This window comes from Corvus hawaiiensis, chromosome 28, assembly GCF_020740725.1.
Source record: "Corvus hawaiiensis isolate bCorHaw1 chromosome 28, bCorHaw1.pri.cur, whole genome shotgun sequence".
NCBI lineage: Eukaryota > Metazoa > Chordata > Aves > Passeriformes > Corvidae > Corvus > Corvus hawaiiensis.
Window position 1 is genome coordinate 2904781 of NC_063240.1, and position 15670 is coordinate 2920450.

Sequence of the window (15670 nt, forward strand, 5' to 3'; positions counted from 1 at the left end):
AGCCAAATGGGCAGCTTTTCTCCTGGGTTTCACTGTCACGCTTCACGTGGGGAAAAATCACAGTTTTTGCCAAAATCCCCTTCCCCCTCAGTTTTTAATCCAGTGATCCCTGCCCTGGCTGGGCTGGTGGTGGGGATGGGGATCCCATGGGTGGGTCCCAGACCACGCAGGGGTTGCTTTGCAGTCATATTCACCAAGTCCTAGATATTGAGAAGAAATCCTTTCCTGTCAGGGTGGGGAGGCCCTGGCACAGGGTGTCCAGAGCAGCTGTGGCTGCCCCTCGATCCCTGGAGCTGTCCAAGGCCAGGTTGGCAACCTGATCTAGTGGAAGGTGTCCCTGCCCATGGCAGGGCATGGAATGAGATGGGCTTTAAGGTCCCTTCCAACCCAAACCATTCCGTGATTCTACAAAGCGCTGAGTGACCACGGGGCAACAACAGGGGGCCCCTTCCTGCCTCAGTTCCCCCTTCCCCGCTGACTCTCCTCTCTCTTGCAGGCCTGGTGGCGGGCTGATCATTATAGACAGCATGCCGGACATTCGCAAGCGAAAGCCCATCCCCCTAGTTAGCGATTTGGTGAGGTTCCCCCCAAGGCACCCCCCCACAGCTGCCGGCTTCGCTCCCGCTGCGCCCCACCGGACTGCGCCGCCCGTGCCCCTCTCCCCAGCTGCCTCTAACATGGCTTGTGTTCTCTGTTTTCTTTCCTGTGGCCTGGCTGGGCCTTCCCCGCGGCAGGGGGGCGGCTGTAAGGTTTCTGCGCTGCATTAACAGCATGCCCGACATTAAGCCTGGACGCAAATCTCTCCCTCTAGTCAGCGATCTGGTGAGCGCGGTGCGAGGGGTTAAAGAGACAGCGCCCTTGGGGGCTGCCGGCCAGCCCTCGAGCCCCCAGCCCTGCCAAAGGGGGGCGGGGGTATCCCACGCTGCTTTGGGGGGCTCCTGGCCCTCCTTGCAGTGGGGAGCTGGGCTCTCCCTTACCCGAGGGTGCTTCTCTTTAACGGAGCTCTGGTCCCTACCCCAAGCATCAGCCTAAGGTTTCCCACGGCTGCATCTGGTTTCCCATTTTTTTACTGGTGCCGTGTCCCTGGTCCCTTCCTGTCCCAGCTGCCATAGGTCCCTGCAGCTTGGACCACGCTGGTGCTGGATAGACAGATCCCCATACCAGGGGAGGGCTGGCAGTGGCTTTTCCAAGTTGCCCAGACCCTGTGCTCCTGTCCCCACTGTCCCAGTCTATGGGGTTGGAGACCCCCAGTGTATGGGTCCCCCATGATGGGGTCCCCTCCAGCCCCTGAGCTCTGTTGCACAGGGTCACTCTGCTGGTCCCCTCCCGCCCCTGATGATAAGAGACAGCAATTTTGGAAACCAGACACCTTTTGCCTCCGGAATCAGGTGTCCTTCTCCTCCTTCCCCCTCTCTTCACACCTTGTCAGCTCCACTGTGTGCCCTCCCTGGGGTGCCACCCTCCTGTTCCCAACCTGCCTCCCAGCCATCCCCCTGCCCCCTTGCTGCCCCCAACCCGGTGCCCCCACCCAGCCCTCTTGGGCAGCCGCTGATGCTTCTGCACTGTGCTGTGTCGGTGTTTTGGGGGTGGGGGGTGATGGGGTGGGCAACGTGTGGGGTTTTGGGAGGGCTGCTGCCTTTCCCTGCTGGGATTTGCAGGCTGCAACCAGTGCTGTGGCTTGGGGACACAGTCCCCCCCACCAGGGACTGCTCAGTGCTGGAGGCGGGGGTGTTGCCCCAATTCCCACCGGTTCTGGCAGGGAAGGGGCTCTCCTGGGAAGTGTTTGCACTAATTGCTCTTTATTCTCCCCTCGCTGGCCCTGGCTGCCCACAGGCCATGGTAAGTGCCCCCTACCCCATCTTCCCCGGGTCTCAGACATGTGGTGAGAGGCTCTGCCACACTGGAGCTGAACTGGGAATGCCACGGGTTGCCGAACTGGTTCCAGTCCCACTGCACAGCGGTGCTGGCATCAGTGGGGGCTGGGCTGTCCCCACTGCCTCCCGTGCAGCCAGGACCCCTCCCTGTCTGGGACTGGGGTCTGTCCTGGGTGTTTCACAGCCAGCTGGGGGTGGAGGAGGGACCTCTCATGGTCTGCTGGATCTGGGAACTCTCTTTCTTTCCCACAGTCCCTGGTCCAGTCCAGGAAAGCGGGCATCACATCCGCGCTGGCCTCGAGCACCTTGAACAATGAGGAGCTGGTAGGTGCTGGGGTGGGCTGGGTTGAGGATGGCTGGGAGGGGGGAACTGAGCCTCGAGGGCCAGGCCAGCAGTGGAGGTGCAGAGTCTGTGCCCCATCAGCATCCTCTGGTGATGCCTGAGTATCCAGGATGCTCATGGATGCATCCAGGGATAGAATTGTGGGATCATTTATTACTGTACCCTGCAGCCGTAGGGAGGAGAGGAGAGAAGATCCAGCAGGCTGGAATTGTGCAGCAAGATTGATTTATTTAGTTATTTTACAAACTGTTTTATAGACTTTTTTCTTCATAGTCTAATTGGACAAGGATCAGCCACCCCCTGGGTGGATTGGCTAGAAATCCTAAAACATCCATTGTCAAAATATTTTTCTACTGTACCATAAACATAGTTTTGCAAGGTCACAGGTGTTCATAGTTTATAGAACTTCTGCTAATCTCTTGGTGAGAGAGAAAAATATCCCAGGGGCTTAGAAAGAAGCAAGAAAATTCTTGCTAGCAGCAATATTGTATCCACAATCATTGAGGTTGGAAAGGACCTGTAAGATCGTCAAGTCCAACTGTCAACCCAGCACCACCACCATTAAACCATGTCCCCAAGTGCATCCTCTGCTTCAGCATTTCTCCCCCCCCCTCCCCTGTCCCTGCACAGAAAAACCATGTTTACAAGAAGACCCTGCAAGCCTTAGTGTACCCCATCTCCTGCACAACCCCCCACAACTTCGAGGTGTGGACGGCCACCACCCCCACCTACTGCTACGAGTGCGAGGGGCTGCTGTGGGGCATCGCCCGGCAGGGCATGCGCTGTGCCGAGTGCGGCGTCAAGTGCCACGAGAAATGCCAGGACCTGCTCAACGCCGACTGCCTGCAGAGTAAGGACCTGGGGCCCACAGCCTCGTCCCTTCTCACCTTGGAGAGGGAGGAGGGAGCAGCCCGGGAGAGCTCCGCTCCTGACGTGGGCATGGGAGAAGTGTTGGGCAGGGCAGACTCATCCTGGGCAGGGGATAGATCCCTCCAGGTTTGAATTAATGAATGCATGGAATTGTAGAATTGTGGAATTGTTAAGGCTGGAAAAGACCTTTAAGATTATCAGGTCCAACCATCAACTCAGCACCCTTGTGGTCACCACTAAACAATGTCCTCAAGTGCCACAGAGACACGTTTTTTGAACACTTCCAGGGGTGATTCCACCACTGCCCTGGGCAGCATGCCAGGGCTGGACAAAACTTTCGGGGAAGAAGTTTCCCCTAATACCCAACCTAAACCTTCCCTGGTGCAACTTGAGGCCGTTTCCTCTTGTCCTCTCCCCAAGCCCACCACTCCAACCTGTGAGAGCTCTTGTCTCTCTCCTGGGTACCACCAGCCCCCCCACCCCATCTCACCCATGCCTGTCCTCTCCCAGGGGCAGCGGAGAAGAGCTCCAAGCATGGAGCAGAGGATCGGACCCAGAACATCATCATGGTGCTCAAGGACCGCATGAAGATCCGGGAGCGCAACAAGCCAGAGATATTTGAGCTGATCCAGGAGGTGTTTGGGGTCAACAAGACCACGCACACGCAGCAGATGAAGGCGGTCAAGCAGAGCGTCCTGGATGGCACCTCCAAATGGTCAGCCAAGATCAGCATCACGGGTAGGCAACCTGTCACCTTCAGCCTTGGGGACCATGGGGATGTCCCCACTGCTCAACCCCTCATTCTGCCAGGCAGCTTCAGCCCCTGTGGGGACACAGGTGTCTGTTTTGGGGGTCTTGGTGAGGCTGTGGCACTGACTTCTCTCTCTGTCTGTTCTCTCTGCTGTGCTGCAGTGGTTTGTGCCCAGGGCCTGCAAGCAAAGGATAAGACAGGTTCCAGTGATCCCTATGTCACTGTCCAGGTTGGAAAGACAAAAAAAAGGACTAAAACTATCTACGGCAATCTCAACCCAGTCTGGGAGGAGAATTTCCATTTGTAAGTTCACCCCCAGTCTCCCCATTCCCCTCCCTGGCCACTCATGGTTGTGCCAGGCTGTGCTGGCTCTTGCCATGTCCCTGTAGGGTGGGGGAGCCAGCTGGGCCTCGTCCTGCCCCCATTGAGGGTGGAGGGGGTGCTGGGGACCCTTGGGGTGCTGTTTTGTGCCATGGGGGTGTGACTCCAGGGGCTGATCCAGGCTGTGCTGGGCTGCCTGGGTGTGGCACAGAGCCCACCGGGGAGGGTTGGTGCCCCCGCATCTGCTCTCTTCCCCAGTTCCTGCTCCGTGCTGGGCTGGTCCCTTTTGTTTAGGGAAGCAGTGATGGGGAGTAGCTGGAAAGATTTCCCTGCTCATCCTGGGGCTTGCCCTTTCTCGCCTCCCCAGCGAGTGCCATAACTCCTCTGACCGCATCAAGGTCCGTGTGTGGGACGAGGACGATGACATCAAGTCCCGCGTCAAGCAGCGCTTCAAGAGGGAATCCGACGACTTCCTGGGCCAGACCATCATCGAGGTCCGGACCCTGAGCGGGGAGATGGACGTCTGGTACAACCTCGGTAACCAGCTCCCCACCCCCGCCCTGGGCTCAGGGGGGTGACACATCCTGCTGGGGATGGGACCCCCGGTGCTGGGCTCCAGGGGGGATGTGCTGCCAGCCATAGGCTGATGGCTGATGCAGCAGGGTCTGCTCTTAGAAACACTTAATATCAAAAGCCATCAGGAACAAGTGTTTTCCCAGGGTCATTTTCAGAACCCTTTACCCAGGAGGTTCTAGAACACCAGCCCCCTGCAGAGGGGAAACTGAGGCACAGAAAGGCCACGTCTCCAGTGGCTGGACATGTGGGCAAATCCCAGCTCAGCCTGGTTGCACGTGGTGCCGAGTGTCCCCTCAGCCCTGGCCCTGTACCAGAGCATTGTGCCCCTCTTTGGGGCTGGCAGTGAGCAGGGTTACTCCAGGGAAGCCTCACGCCTTGTCCCTCTCCCTGCACCCACAGACAAGCGCACAGACAAGTCAGCAGTGTCAGGAGCCATCCGGCTGCACATCAGCGTGGAGATCAAGGGCGAGGAGAAGGTGGCTCCCTACCATGTTCAGTACACCTGCCTGCACGAGGTGAGCAGCCCAGGCAGGCACAGGGGGCACGGCCCACTCCCCAGCAATGCCACCCTGCTACCACATGCCCTGGGGAGCTCACAGGACTCATTTGTACCTCCAGAACCTGTTCCACTTTGTGACGGATTTGCAAAACAACGGGGTGGTGAAGATCCCCGATGCCAAGGGGGATGATGCCTGGAAGGTGTACTTTGATGAGACAGCACAGGAGATTGTGGATGAGTTTGCCATGCGCTATGGGGTGGAGTCCATCTACCAGGCCATGACGTGAGTCCCCTACTCCCAACTGGTTCAGAGGGGCTGCACCCACCCCCTAGGTGGAGGGTTACTGTCCCCATCATCCTCCCCTGCTGCCATTGGCACCCACCTTCCTGCCCCAGGACTTGCCCCAAACCTGTGCACCCATCCCTCCCCTTCCCAACACCCTCTGGCACAGCCTCGTCTCAAGTCCTGTGTCCAGTTTGGTCACCACAAGATCAGAAGGATCCAAAGCTGTTGGAGAGTGTCCAAAGGAGGGACACGGAGCTGGGGAAGGGTCTGAGGAGCAGCTGAGGGCACTTGGCTCGTTCAGCTGGAGCAGAGGAGACTGAGGGGAGGCTCCTGGGGGCTGCAGCTCCTCCCGAGGGGAGGCGGAGGGGCAGGGGCTGAGCTCTGCTCTGGGACAGGGACAGGAGCCCAGGGAACGGCTGGAGCTGGGTCAGGGCTGGGCATGGATCTCAGGGAAAGGTTCTTCCCCCCGAGGCTGCTGGGCACTGCCCGGGCTCCCCAGGGAATGGGCCCGGCCCCGAGGCTGCCAGAGCTGCAGGAGCGTTTGGACAGCGCTCTCAGGGATGCCCAGGCTGGGGTTGTTGGGGTGTCTGTGCAGGGCCAGGGGCTGCACTGATGATCCCTGAGGGTCCCTTCCAACTTGGGATACTTTTGGATTCAATGACTCATGCACCCCAAACCCTGCATCCCCTCCCATGGCCCAAAGCCCTCACCTGGCACTTCTCTCCGTAGGCATTTTGCCTGCCTCTCCTCCAAGTACATGTGCCCCGGGGTGCCGGCGGTGATGAGCACCCTGCTGGCCAACATCAATGCCTACTATGCCCACACCACCGCCTCCAGCAACGTCAACGCCTCCGACCGCTTTGCCGCCTCCAATTTCGGGGTAAGTCCCATGGTGCGTAAACATTCTTTTCTTTTTCTCTCCTTTCTGTGGGAGGGGGTGGGGGGCTCGGGGAGCAAAACGAGCTGTGCAAAACACCCCACTCCAAACTGCAGCCAGGCAGCAGTGGTGTCAGCCTCTGCTTGCCCCAAAAATCATCCCGCTCTTGTTTCTCAGGAAGGAAAAGGGCCACCACCTTGCCAGGAGAAGGGCTCAATTTGCTCCCCTAATTACTGTGGGAGCCTGAGCAAAGTGGGACGCTGGGTGACAGCATGCCAGGAGAGGGGACACCTTGGTGGCAAAATCAGAAGCATGTGGCCATGAGCCACCCCTGCAGTTTGTGGGGAGTCTTGCACAGCCTCGTGTGCTTTGGGGGACCCTGGCCTGCTGCAAACTCAGCCGGTTGTGCCAGCACCGCTGGGTGCCGAGTGGGGCGAGTTTGCGGCAGGGCCGGGTGCCCCTCGGGGACATGGGCGAGGAGGGGCTGAGCCCTCGCCTCGGCTCCCCCCGTGCCATCCCAGAGGCAGGACATGGTCGCTCTGGATGCGCACGGGTCGAGCCAGGGTCAGTGCCCAGCCCCGGGTGCAGCAAGGAGCTGGGTAGCCAGGGACACAGCCAGGGCCGAGCACAGCTCCGGGCAGCTTTGGCTCACCTCGCAGGGGGTAGCTAGAGCCGAGCGAGCTGTGCCTCCGGATCACGCAGGAGGAGGAAGCCGTACCAGAAACCCGCCTTTTCTCTAACATGGAGGATTTTAAAAACTTGTCTTTTTCTCTTTTTTAGAGAGCCTAAGGTTGGGTCCTAAAGTGCCCGGCCATGCCGCTTTAACCCTGAGTACCCGTCGTGTCCAGTGTTAGAGTGCTGCAGCCGTTCCTTGGGTGTCGGGGACGCACGGTCCGGCCCAGGGCCCGGCTGGGCCATCCCGGCGAGCGCCGAAGGTTTGCGGTGGCCAGCACAGGCTGTGGGTGTGGCCGAGCCATGGACTCGCTGCCCCGTCCCGCCCCCGTGTCCTTACCCAGGACTCAGACGCTGTTCCGGGCTCCCCGGAGCCCTGCGGGTCAGCCCTGACCCGGTACAGCCAGTGCTGAGGGGGAACCCAGGGCTCTCATGGGGGGCCCACATGGCTGCCCAAAGCCTCCCCACCAGCAGGAACGCAAAGGGAAATGCTCCCCAACAACGTTTTGGGGCCAATATTGGGAAGAAATTTTTCCCTGTGAGGGAGTGAGGACTGAGGTTGCCCAGAGGAGCTATGGCTGCCTCATCCCTGGAAGTGTTCAAGGCCAGGTTGGACAGGGCTTAGAGCATCCTGGTCTAGTGGAAGGTGTCCCTGCCCCTGGCAGGGCATGGAACAAGGTGGTCCTTAGGTCTCATCCAACCCAAACCAGTCTGGGGTTCTGTGACCAGTTGCTTTGCCATCAGCTCTGACCCCTGATCCAATCCACAACCCCAGATGGGATTTGCATCCTTCTGCCCTGTGCTCTCTGGGTGGGAGCTGGGCTGAGCTGAACTACAGCCCCTCAGCCCTGATGGAGACCCCCCCCACGGGGTGTTCCTTGCCCACGTCCCTCGATGCAGCCCAGTGGGACAAGTGAGGAGTCCATGGAAATGTTCAACTCCTGGGGCCACCCTGAAGATGGGCAACCACTGTACATCCTTTCCCTACCCTTTCTCCTGAGCTCTTGGAAAGCCCCAATTGAGTGGCTACTGATCCTGCACCCTCTCTCCCAACTCTTGCCCTGAGCCCAGGCTCAGAGCTGTTCCAGTGGGCAGGGCAGACAGAGCAGCCTGTCAGCCTCCCAGCAATGACAGGGGACACGTGGTGCCACCTCTCCATCCTGAACCACACCTGGCACGGCCACATGTGCCCCAGGAGTTGCTGAGGCCTTCAAGTGAGCCCCAGCCACCAGCAAGGAGATGCTCTTCTCTGCAGGCAGGGCTCGAAGGAAGGAAGGAAGGAAGGAAGGAAGGAAGGAGAGGGATGAGCAAGGACTGGGCTGAGAGCAGAGAGAGACAAGGGATGGGGGAGGGGGTGGGTCCCTCCCCCTTTTCCCCTGTTCACCTGCCCCCGGGGCGTTTCTCCGCAGAAAGATCGCTTTGTCAAACTCCTGGACCAGCTGCACAACTCCCTGCGCATCGACCTCTCCATGTACCGGGTAAGGTGCCTGCCCTGCCTCAGTGTCCCCACCCGAAGCAGCAGGTGGCTGTTCCCTTACCCTCACTTGCCCCTGTGAGTTTTGAGGGCAGCTCCCCTCTTTCCTTCCCAGAACAACTTCCCTGCCAGCAGCCCCGAACGGCTGCAGGATCTCAAGTCCACGGTGGATTTGCTGACCAGTATCACCTTCTTTCGGATGAAGGTACTGCTGGGGCCTCACTCACCCAGCCCCTCAGGGAGCCTGGCTCTCTTTGGGCCTGGTTCTCTGGGGGTTGGGGTTGAACTGGCCCATGGTGCTCCTGGCTGGGTGTCTGTCTGGGGTGCTCTGAACACCACACCCTCCCTGCACACCAGGTCCAGGAGCTGCAGAGCCCTCCTCGAGCCAGCCAGGTGGTGAAGGACTGTGTGAAGGCCTGTCTCAACTCCACCTACGAGTACATCTTCAACAACTGCCACGAGCTCTACAGCCGCGAGTACCAGACAGACCCGGTGCGTGGGGCAGGGGGGTGCCGGGCACTGACCTCCCCATCCCCCGCCCTTCTCCTTTTTCTCGTGCTCCTGCTCCCTCTCCAGAGTGCTCAGTCCTGTGCAGAACAAGCCCCAAGGCTTGGGCAGGCTTTGAGCTGTGGGGTTGAGACCAGGACAGACGAGGGGGCTGCATGGGGACTCCAGGGTGTTCCCTCTTGCCCCCTTGTTAGCCCTGACACAAAGTTGAGCCCTGCACTGGGGTGACCGGAGTCTCCACTGTGTCCCCATCCCTCCAGACTAAGAAAGGCGAGGTGCCCCCCGAGGAGCAGGGCCCCAGCATCAAAAACCTGGATTTCTGGTCCAAGCTCATCACCCTGATTGTCTCTATTATCGAGGAGGACAAGAACTCCTACACACCCTGCCTGAACCAGTGAGTAGGTGCTGGGGAGGGGGATGCTGCTGTGCCCGCAGGGGGTGCCCAGGTGGAGGCAGTGGGATCTTGAGGCCTTTGGAAGTGGTTGTAACATCCATTCTACAGATGGGAAGGCTGAGGCTGCTGGGAGGTGTGTGAGGGATGCTGTCCATGTGGAGGGCCGGTTCACCCCGTGTTCATAGCCTCGAGCTGTGCCAGGAGAGGCTCAGGTTGAACTTCAGGAAGAATTCATGGAAAGGGTGGTCAAGTATTGGAAGGGGCTGCCCAGGGAGGTTTGCAGTCCCCATCCCTGGAGGTGTCCAAGGAATGACTGGACGTGGCACTCAGTACTCTGGTCTGGTGACAAGGTGGGGATTGGGCACAGCTTGGACTTGATGACCTTGGAGGTCTTTTCCACCCTGAATGATTCTGTGATTCACACTCTCCCCTCGCCTCAGGTTCCCCCAGGAACTGAACGTGGGGAAGATCAGCGCTGAGGTGATGTGGAACCTCTTTGCTCAGGACATGAAGTACGCGATGGAGGGTGAGTCCTGCCTGCCACCCTGAGCCGGAGAGGGGGAGCCAGGCAGGAGCTGTCCTCAGCTCACACCTCACCTGTTCCCTGGGCAAACCCATTTCATCTCCTCATCGTCCATGCCTAGCTTAACCCCCCCTAGAAGCACTTCCACCTTCACCGTGTTACCCTGGAGCTGCCCCTGGGGAGCCCAACCCCCAGATTTGGGACTCCAAGTGACCCCCACGCCCTTTCCCTGTGCAGAGCACGAGAAGCACCGCCTGTGCAAGAGTGCAGACTACATGAACCTGCACTTCAAGGTGAAGTGGCTGTACAACGAGTACGTCACCGAGCTGCCCTCCTTCAAGAGCCGCGTGCCCGAGTACCCCGCGTGAGTGCAGCCCTGGGGCCGGGGAGGGGGATGGGCACCACGAGGGCTGCTGGCCTCACCACGGATGGGTCTCTCTTCCAGCTGGTTCGAGCCCTTCGTCATCCAGTGGCTGGATGAGAATGAAGAGGTGTCACGGGATTTCCTGCACGGAGCGCTGGAGCGGGACAAGAAGGATGGGGTATGAACAGGACTGGGGACGCAGTCTCGGGGGCCCAGTATGCCCAGTATGTCCTGGCTGGGGCCAATATCTCCCCCACACGCCCTGCTGACACCTCGTCTCACTCCCACAGTTCCAGCAGACCTCGGAGCACGCGCTCTTCTCCTGCTCCGTGGTGGACGTTTTCTCCCAGCTCAACCAGAGCTTTGAGATCATCAAGAAGCTGGAGTGCCCCGACCCCCAGATCGTGGGGCACTACATGCGCCGGTTTGCCAAGGTGGGCACCTCCCAGGGCAGGGGTCAGCACCACCCCTGGGACCCCAGTCCCAGCCCTGGCTGGGGCTCCTGGGCTCTCTGTGCCCCCTCCATCCGGCTGTGGGTAGCCAATATACCACCAGCACACCCTGGGACACTCCCAGCTTTGCTAGCACAGGAGATTATTTAATTAATTATGAGCTAATTGATTCGTTATTTGCTTAATTAATATAGATTAATTAAAACTGGCTTGCTGCAGTATAGGAAGGAGTTGCATGCAGGCTTGGTGGCTGTTGCCTTCGCAGCTGTGCTGGTGGTGGAGCTGCCCATGGAGACCAGTTGTGCTGGATCTGGCTTCCAGTGACTGTGCCCATGTAGCTCCTGGTGCATGAACGTGAGGCAGGTGTGCCCAGGTGGGCAAGGAGGCCAATGGCACCTGGTTTGTACCAGCAGTGGTGTGGCCAGCAGGACCAGGGCAGTGCCTGTCCCCTGTGCTGGGCACTGCTGAGGCCCCTCCTCAAATCCTGGGGTCAGTTCTGGACCCCTCACGACAAGAAAGACATCGAGGGGCTGGAGCATGTCCAGAGAAGGGAACAGAGATGGGGAAGGGGCTGGAGCACCAGGAGCAACTGGGGAAGCTGGAGGGGCTCAGCCTGGAGCAAAGGAGGCTCAGGGGGGACCTTGTGGCTCTGCAGAACTCCCTGTCAGGAGGGGGCAGCCGGGGGGGTCGGGCTCTGCTCGCAGGGAACAGGGACAGGAGGAGAGGGAACAGCCTCAGGCTGGGCCAGGGGAGGTTTGGGCTGGATATTGGGAAAATTTCTTCACTGAAAGGTTTGTCCAGCCCTGGCACAGGCTGCCTAGGGCAGTGGTGGAGTCACCATCCCTGGAAGTGTTCAGAAAACGTGGATGTGGCATTTGAGGATATGGTTCAGTGATGAACCTGGTGGTGATGCTGAGCTGATGGTTGGACTTGAATTGATAGGGCTTTTCCATCCTTCCATGATTCTATGATTCATGAGGCCAGAGGGTCTGGGGGTCCCTGTATGTATCCAGATACGAGGTTGTTTCGCTGCTGTGGGACTCATGGTTTCCTTCTCTCCCTCCTTCCCCTCTGTTGCTGCTGTCTGGGTGTCTTCGTTGGTGCCCTGTTTGGCTGCAGACCATCAGCAATGTGCTGCTCCAGTATGCTGAGATCATCTCCAAGGATTTTGCCTCGTACTGCTCCAAGGAGAAGGAGAAAGTGGTGATGTATCTCACTTCTGCTGTCCCCACACGGTGGCCCCAGCTGTCACCTCAGCTCCAGGGCGGGTTGGTCCCTTCCTCATGGCAGTTCCTGACATGCTGCCAGGGTGGCTTCCATGCCATCCCTGTCCTGATGTCCCCCAGTGCAGGGCGGGAGGGTCCTGGGGCTGTGGGCAGCTGTCCCAGCCATATTTATTGGTGCTGACGCCCCTCTCCATCCCACCCCTCCAGCCCTGCATCCTGATGAACAACATCCAGCAGCTCCGTGTCCAGCTTGAGAAGATGTTTGAAGCCATGGGTGGGAAGGACGTGAGTGTGGGGGGGTTCCAGGAGGGAGCCCTGTGGGAGGTTGGATCATTCCCTTCCCCCAGAAGTAGCCCCTTCCCCAGTTCCCGGTGCTGGGAGCAGACCCCTTCCTCACTCCTGTGTGGGATCACGCCGTCCCACCCCATGGCACGCTGCTCTCCCACCATGTCGGACTGGGAAGGGCTTCACCCTGCCCAGAGATGCATTTGGGGTGCAGAAACCTCTCTGAGGGCTGGTTCAGGGACCCTGTCAGCTTCCCCAACCTGTCCCTCCTCCAGCTGGACACAGAAGCCAGTGATATCCTCAAGGAGCTGCAGGTGAAACTCAACAACGTCCTGGATGATCTGAGCCGAGTCTTTGCCACCAGGTACAGCTGGGTGGGAGGGCAGGGGCAGCGGGCAAAGGAGAGGTCTGGGGGTCCAGAAGCTGTGGCTGGGGCCAGGCTGGGGGCTCTGGGGAGGAGGTGCTGAGCTGCCTGTGTGTTGTGGTCCCCAGTTTCCAGCCACACATCGAGGAGTGCGTGAAGCAGATGGGTGACATCCTGAGCCAGGTGAAGGGCACCGGCAACGTCCCCGCCAGCACCTGCAGCAGCGTCGCACAGGATGCTGACAACGTCCTGCAGCCCATCATGGACCTGCTGGACAGCAAGTGAGTGGGGGGGCAACTGGAACCCCACCCTGCCCCTCCTGGCCTCGTCAGGGAGTGTGAGGGACCTGCAGGGTCAGGGTGACACAGAAGGGGTGACACGTGGGGTCCTCCAGCGCTGTCTCCTCTGCACAGCCTGACGCTCTTCGCCAAGATCTGCGAGAAGACGGTGCTGAAGCGGGTGCTGAAGGAGCTCTGGAAGCTGGTGATGAACACCATGGAGAAGACCATTGTCCTGCCCCCACTCACGGACCAGACGGTGAGTGATGGGGAGAGGGACCAGGGACCTTGAGACACGGGTGACTGACTGGAACCAGTGTGGGACATTGCTGGCCAGGTGCCCTCACCGGCACCTGAGAGGGTGGGGACTTCACTGACATCTCCAAACCTGTGTCCAGCTCCTGGCTGAGGAAAGGATGGAAGAGAGATAGGTCATCCTTGCCCCAGGACCTTCTTGGATGGCTTTGCCAAAGAACCTTCCTGCCACCTCCGCTGTGGCATCAAGAGGGGACACTGGCCCTTTCCTATCCATCCTTCCCTCAGAGCTGGGGCAGCATCCCATGCCACACTCACCCACACTGGCTGTGGGCATGCTCCCTGTGCCAGGAGGTGAATCCAGAGGCTCCTGGAATGCTGGGATACGCTGCCTGTCGGTCTTGCTGAGGGCTGGGGGTTTCATGAGGATGGGGGCATATTCCCCAGCAGGGCTGAGCTGTTGCTTGCTCCTGGGGATTTTAGGGAAGCAGAGCAAACCCAGGGAATGGTCCCACTCTGAGGCTCTGTATCACATCGCTGTTTGTCTGCTCCCCCCGCACCTGAAGCTTCCTGGGGTGGTTCCCTCGAAGTCAGGCAGGAAAGGACCAGCACACACCTGCTCCTGTCACTCCTTGGTGGCTTTTGTCACTGTTACAAAGCTGGGCTCAGGCTCTTCCTTGGAGTTCCTGGAGCTGTCAGCCTTTATCTCACATGCTGGGGCTGTGGAGCTCCTGTGCTGTGTCTACGAGGGGCAGCACAGTGGTGACATGTCAACCCCCAGTGGTGCCACCTCACTGGCACCGTGTCACAGCCCTGAGCCTGGCTCGGGTCAGCCCCACATCACTCCTGACCGGGCTCACACACCCTTGGCCAAAGGTGGCCAAATCTCATAGGAATGCTGGTGCCACTGAGACCCAGTCCCCGTCCCAGTCCCCATCCCAGTCCCTTCCCAGCCGTGCTCTGGAGACACTGGGGCTTGTGCTAGGGCAGAGGAAGGGGCATGGACACGTGGCTCTGTTGGGTGATTCTCCTGAGGGCAGACAGTTCCTGGAGAAAGCTGTGCTGGGACTGGTCCCTCAGGCAGGGGACAGCCTGCCTAGGTGTCCCTGGGTGCCAGCCTGCAGGGTGGCCGGACAGGTTGGTGGTTTGGGGGTCCATGTCAGAGCTGAGTGTTGAGTGGGGTCCCTGGAGCTGAGCCCTCCTGGGGCAAAGTCCCCCCAGTCAAGAGGGACCGGGCAGGTGGGGATGGGGCCCCTCGGGGGCTGTGGAGGCCTTCAGTGACAGGGCAGTGACACCGAGTGCTGTGGATGGGGGACACCCATGGCCCTGTTGGGGGTGGGGGGCAGCCAGGGCTGGCACTGGGGAGGATGGAGGAGGCGGGGACCGACACTCACGTCACGGTTGTTCTCTCCAATTGCTCCTCTCGCCTCTCAATGGCAGATGATTGTAAGTACGGCAGCTCCCTGTCTGTCTGTCTGTCTGTCCGCTCTGTGTCGGTCCTGGCCTCGCCGGTTCTTGTCTTGTGTGGCTGCCCGTGCCCTGCCCACACCCTCCTTCGGCTCCTGACCTGGTCCAGCTCCTGGTCCCCACCCCTGTGCTGCCCGCCTGGCACTGGCTCCTGGCTGGCACATGCCAGCGGCCCCTCCGGGATGTGGTGGGTGGAGAGGTCTTGGACAGATCGGCAGTGCCGGGATGTGGGGAGGGACAAGGGCAAGTGGTGGGGTGGGAGGGGACGGTGATGGCAGTGCCAAACCAGGGCTCGTGCTGAGGGGAGAAATGCCGCGGGAGGCACGAGCAGGGAGCGGTGCGTGCCTGGAGTCAGGGCTGCTCTTCCTTTCCCTCGTGCCTCAGTTTCCCCTCAAGGCCCTGGCTGGGGTCTGGCTGTGCTGGGGGTGAGGGCAGAGGCTGTCCCTGCCAGGAGGAGGAGGAGTCTCTCGGGGGGACACGGCGGTCCCTGGCCCCGGTGCTCGGTGGTGGGGCAGGCTGCTAGCATGGGTTGTGAGGCTCCTTCCCTGGTCGGGATACGACCTTGGGAGCCTGGACTCCTGGTTCCCTTCTCGGCATCGCTGCTGGGTCCTTGCATGGCTTTGACTGAGCAGTTTCCTTCTGTCCTCTTCTGACCAGTCTGTGGCTGTGGGTTTATGCCCCTGGGGGCAAGGAAAGGGCAATTCCCCCCCAGTCCTCTGCCCACCCCTGCTGGGACTCAGGCACCCATGCAGGAAGAGCAGTGGGAGTGAGCTGTCGGGTGCTGGTGCCATCCCTGCGCGAACAAACACCCCTCTGCTGTCTCCCAACACCTTTTGTGTCCAACAGCAGCATTTGGGGAGGCCTTGGGGGCAGCCTGAGACCTCACGGGGACCTCATGGGGACCTCATGGGGACCCCAGGTCCCAGCCTTGCTGAGGCTCTGAGGACAGAGCAGTGTCAGCTCTGTGTGGTACAAGCTCCTCTTGTTCACCCATCACCCCGTGCCAGGGCCA

General features: G+C 60.0%; 1 protein-coding gene across 21 annotated transcripts in view; it reads left to right on the plus strand.

The window, feature by feature from the left end:
• Nucleotides 1–15670, plus strand: part of UNC13A (unc-13 homolog A) — a 39244-nt gene that overhangs the window by 13851 nt on the left and 9723 nt on the right. For 9 of the 21 annotated variants that reach the window (XR_007200178.1, XM_048287772.1, XM_048287781.1 and 6 more), the window contains 24 exons: nt 735–822; nt 1834–1839; nt 2127–2198; nt 2848–3067; nt 3598–3825; nt 4000–4141; nt 4527–4696; nt 5135–5250; nt 5354–5517; nt 6250–6412; nt 8479–8547; nt 8659–8748; nt 8901–9035; nt 9311–9444; nt 9885–9970; nt 10205–10331; nt 10413–10509; nt 10622–10765; nt 11903–11986; nt 12217–12294; nt 12570–12658; nt 12787–12939; nt 13072–13195; nt 14632–14637. Coding sequence is in view for 20 of the 21 variants with exons in the window: in XM_048287772.1 (XP_048143729.1) it covers nt 735–822; nt 1834–1839; nt 2127–2198; nt 2848–3067; nt 3598–3825; nt 4000–4141; nt 4527–4696; nt 5135–5250; nt 5354–5517; nt 6250–6412; nt 8479–8547; nt 8659–8748; nt 8901–9035; nt 9311–9444; nt 9885–9970; nt 10205–10331; nt 10413–10509; nt 10622–10765; nt 11903–11986; nt 12217–12294; nt 12570–12658; nt 12787–12939; nt 13072–13195; nt 14632–14637 (2785 nt within the window). In the remaining variant the exon portion in view is untranslated. Of the gene's footprint in view, nt 1–496; nt 576–734; nt 823–1833; nt 1840–2126; nt 2199–2847; nt 3068–3597; nt 3826–3999; nt 4142–4526; nt 4697–5134; nt 5251–5353; nt 5518–6249; nt 6413–8478; nt 8548–8658; nt 8749–8900; nt 9036–9310; nt 9445–9884; nt 9971–10204; nt 10332–10412; nt 10510–10621; nt 10766–11902; nt 11987–12216; nt 12295–12569; nt 12659–12786; nt 12940–13071; nt 13196–14631; nt 14638–15670 lie in introns of all 21 variants that reach the window. The other 12 variants (XM_048287782.1, XM_048287783.1, XM_048287768.1 and 9 more) reach the window with 6 other exon arrangements.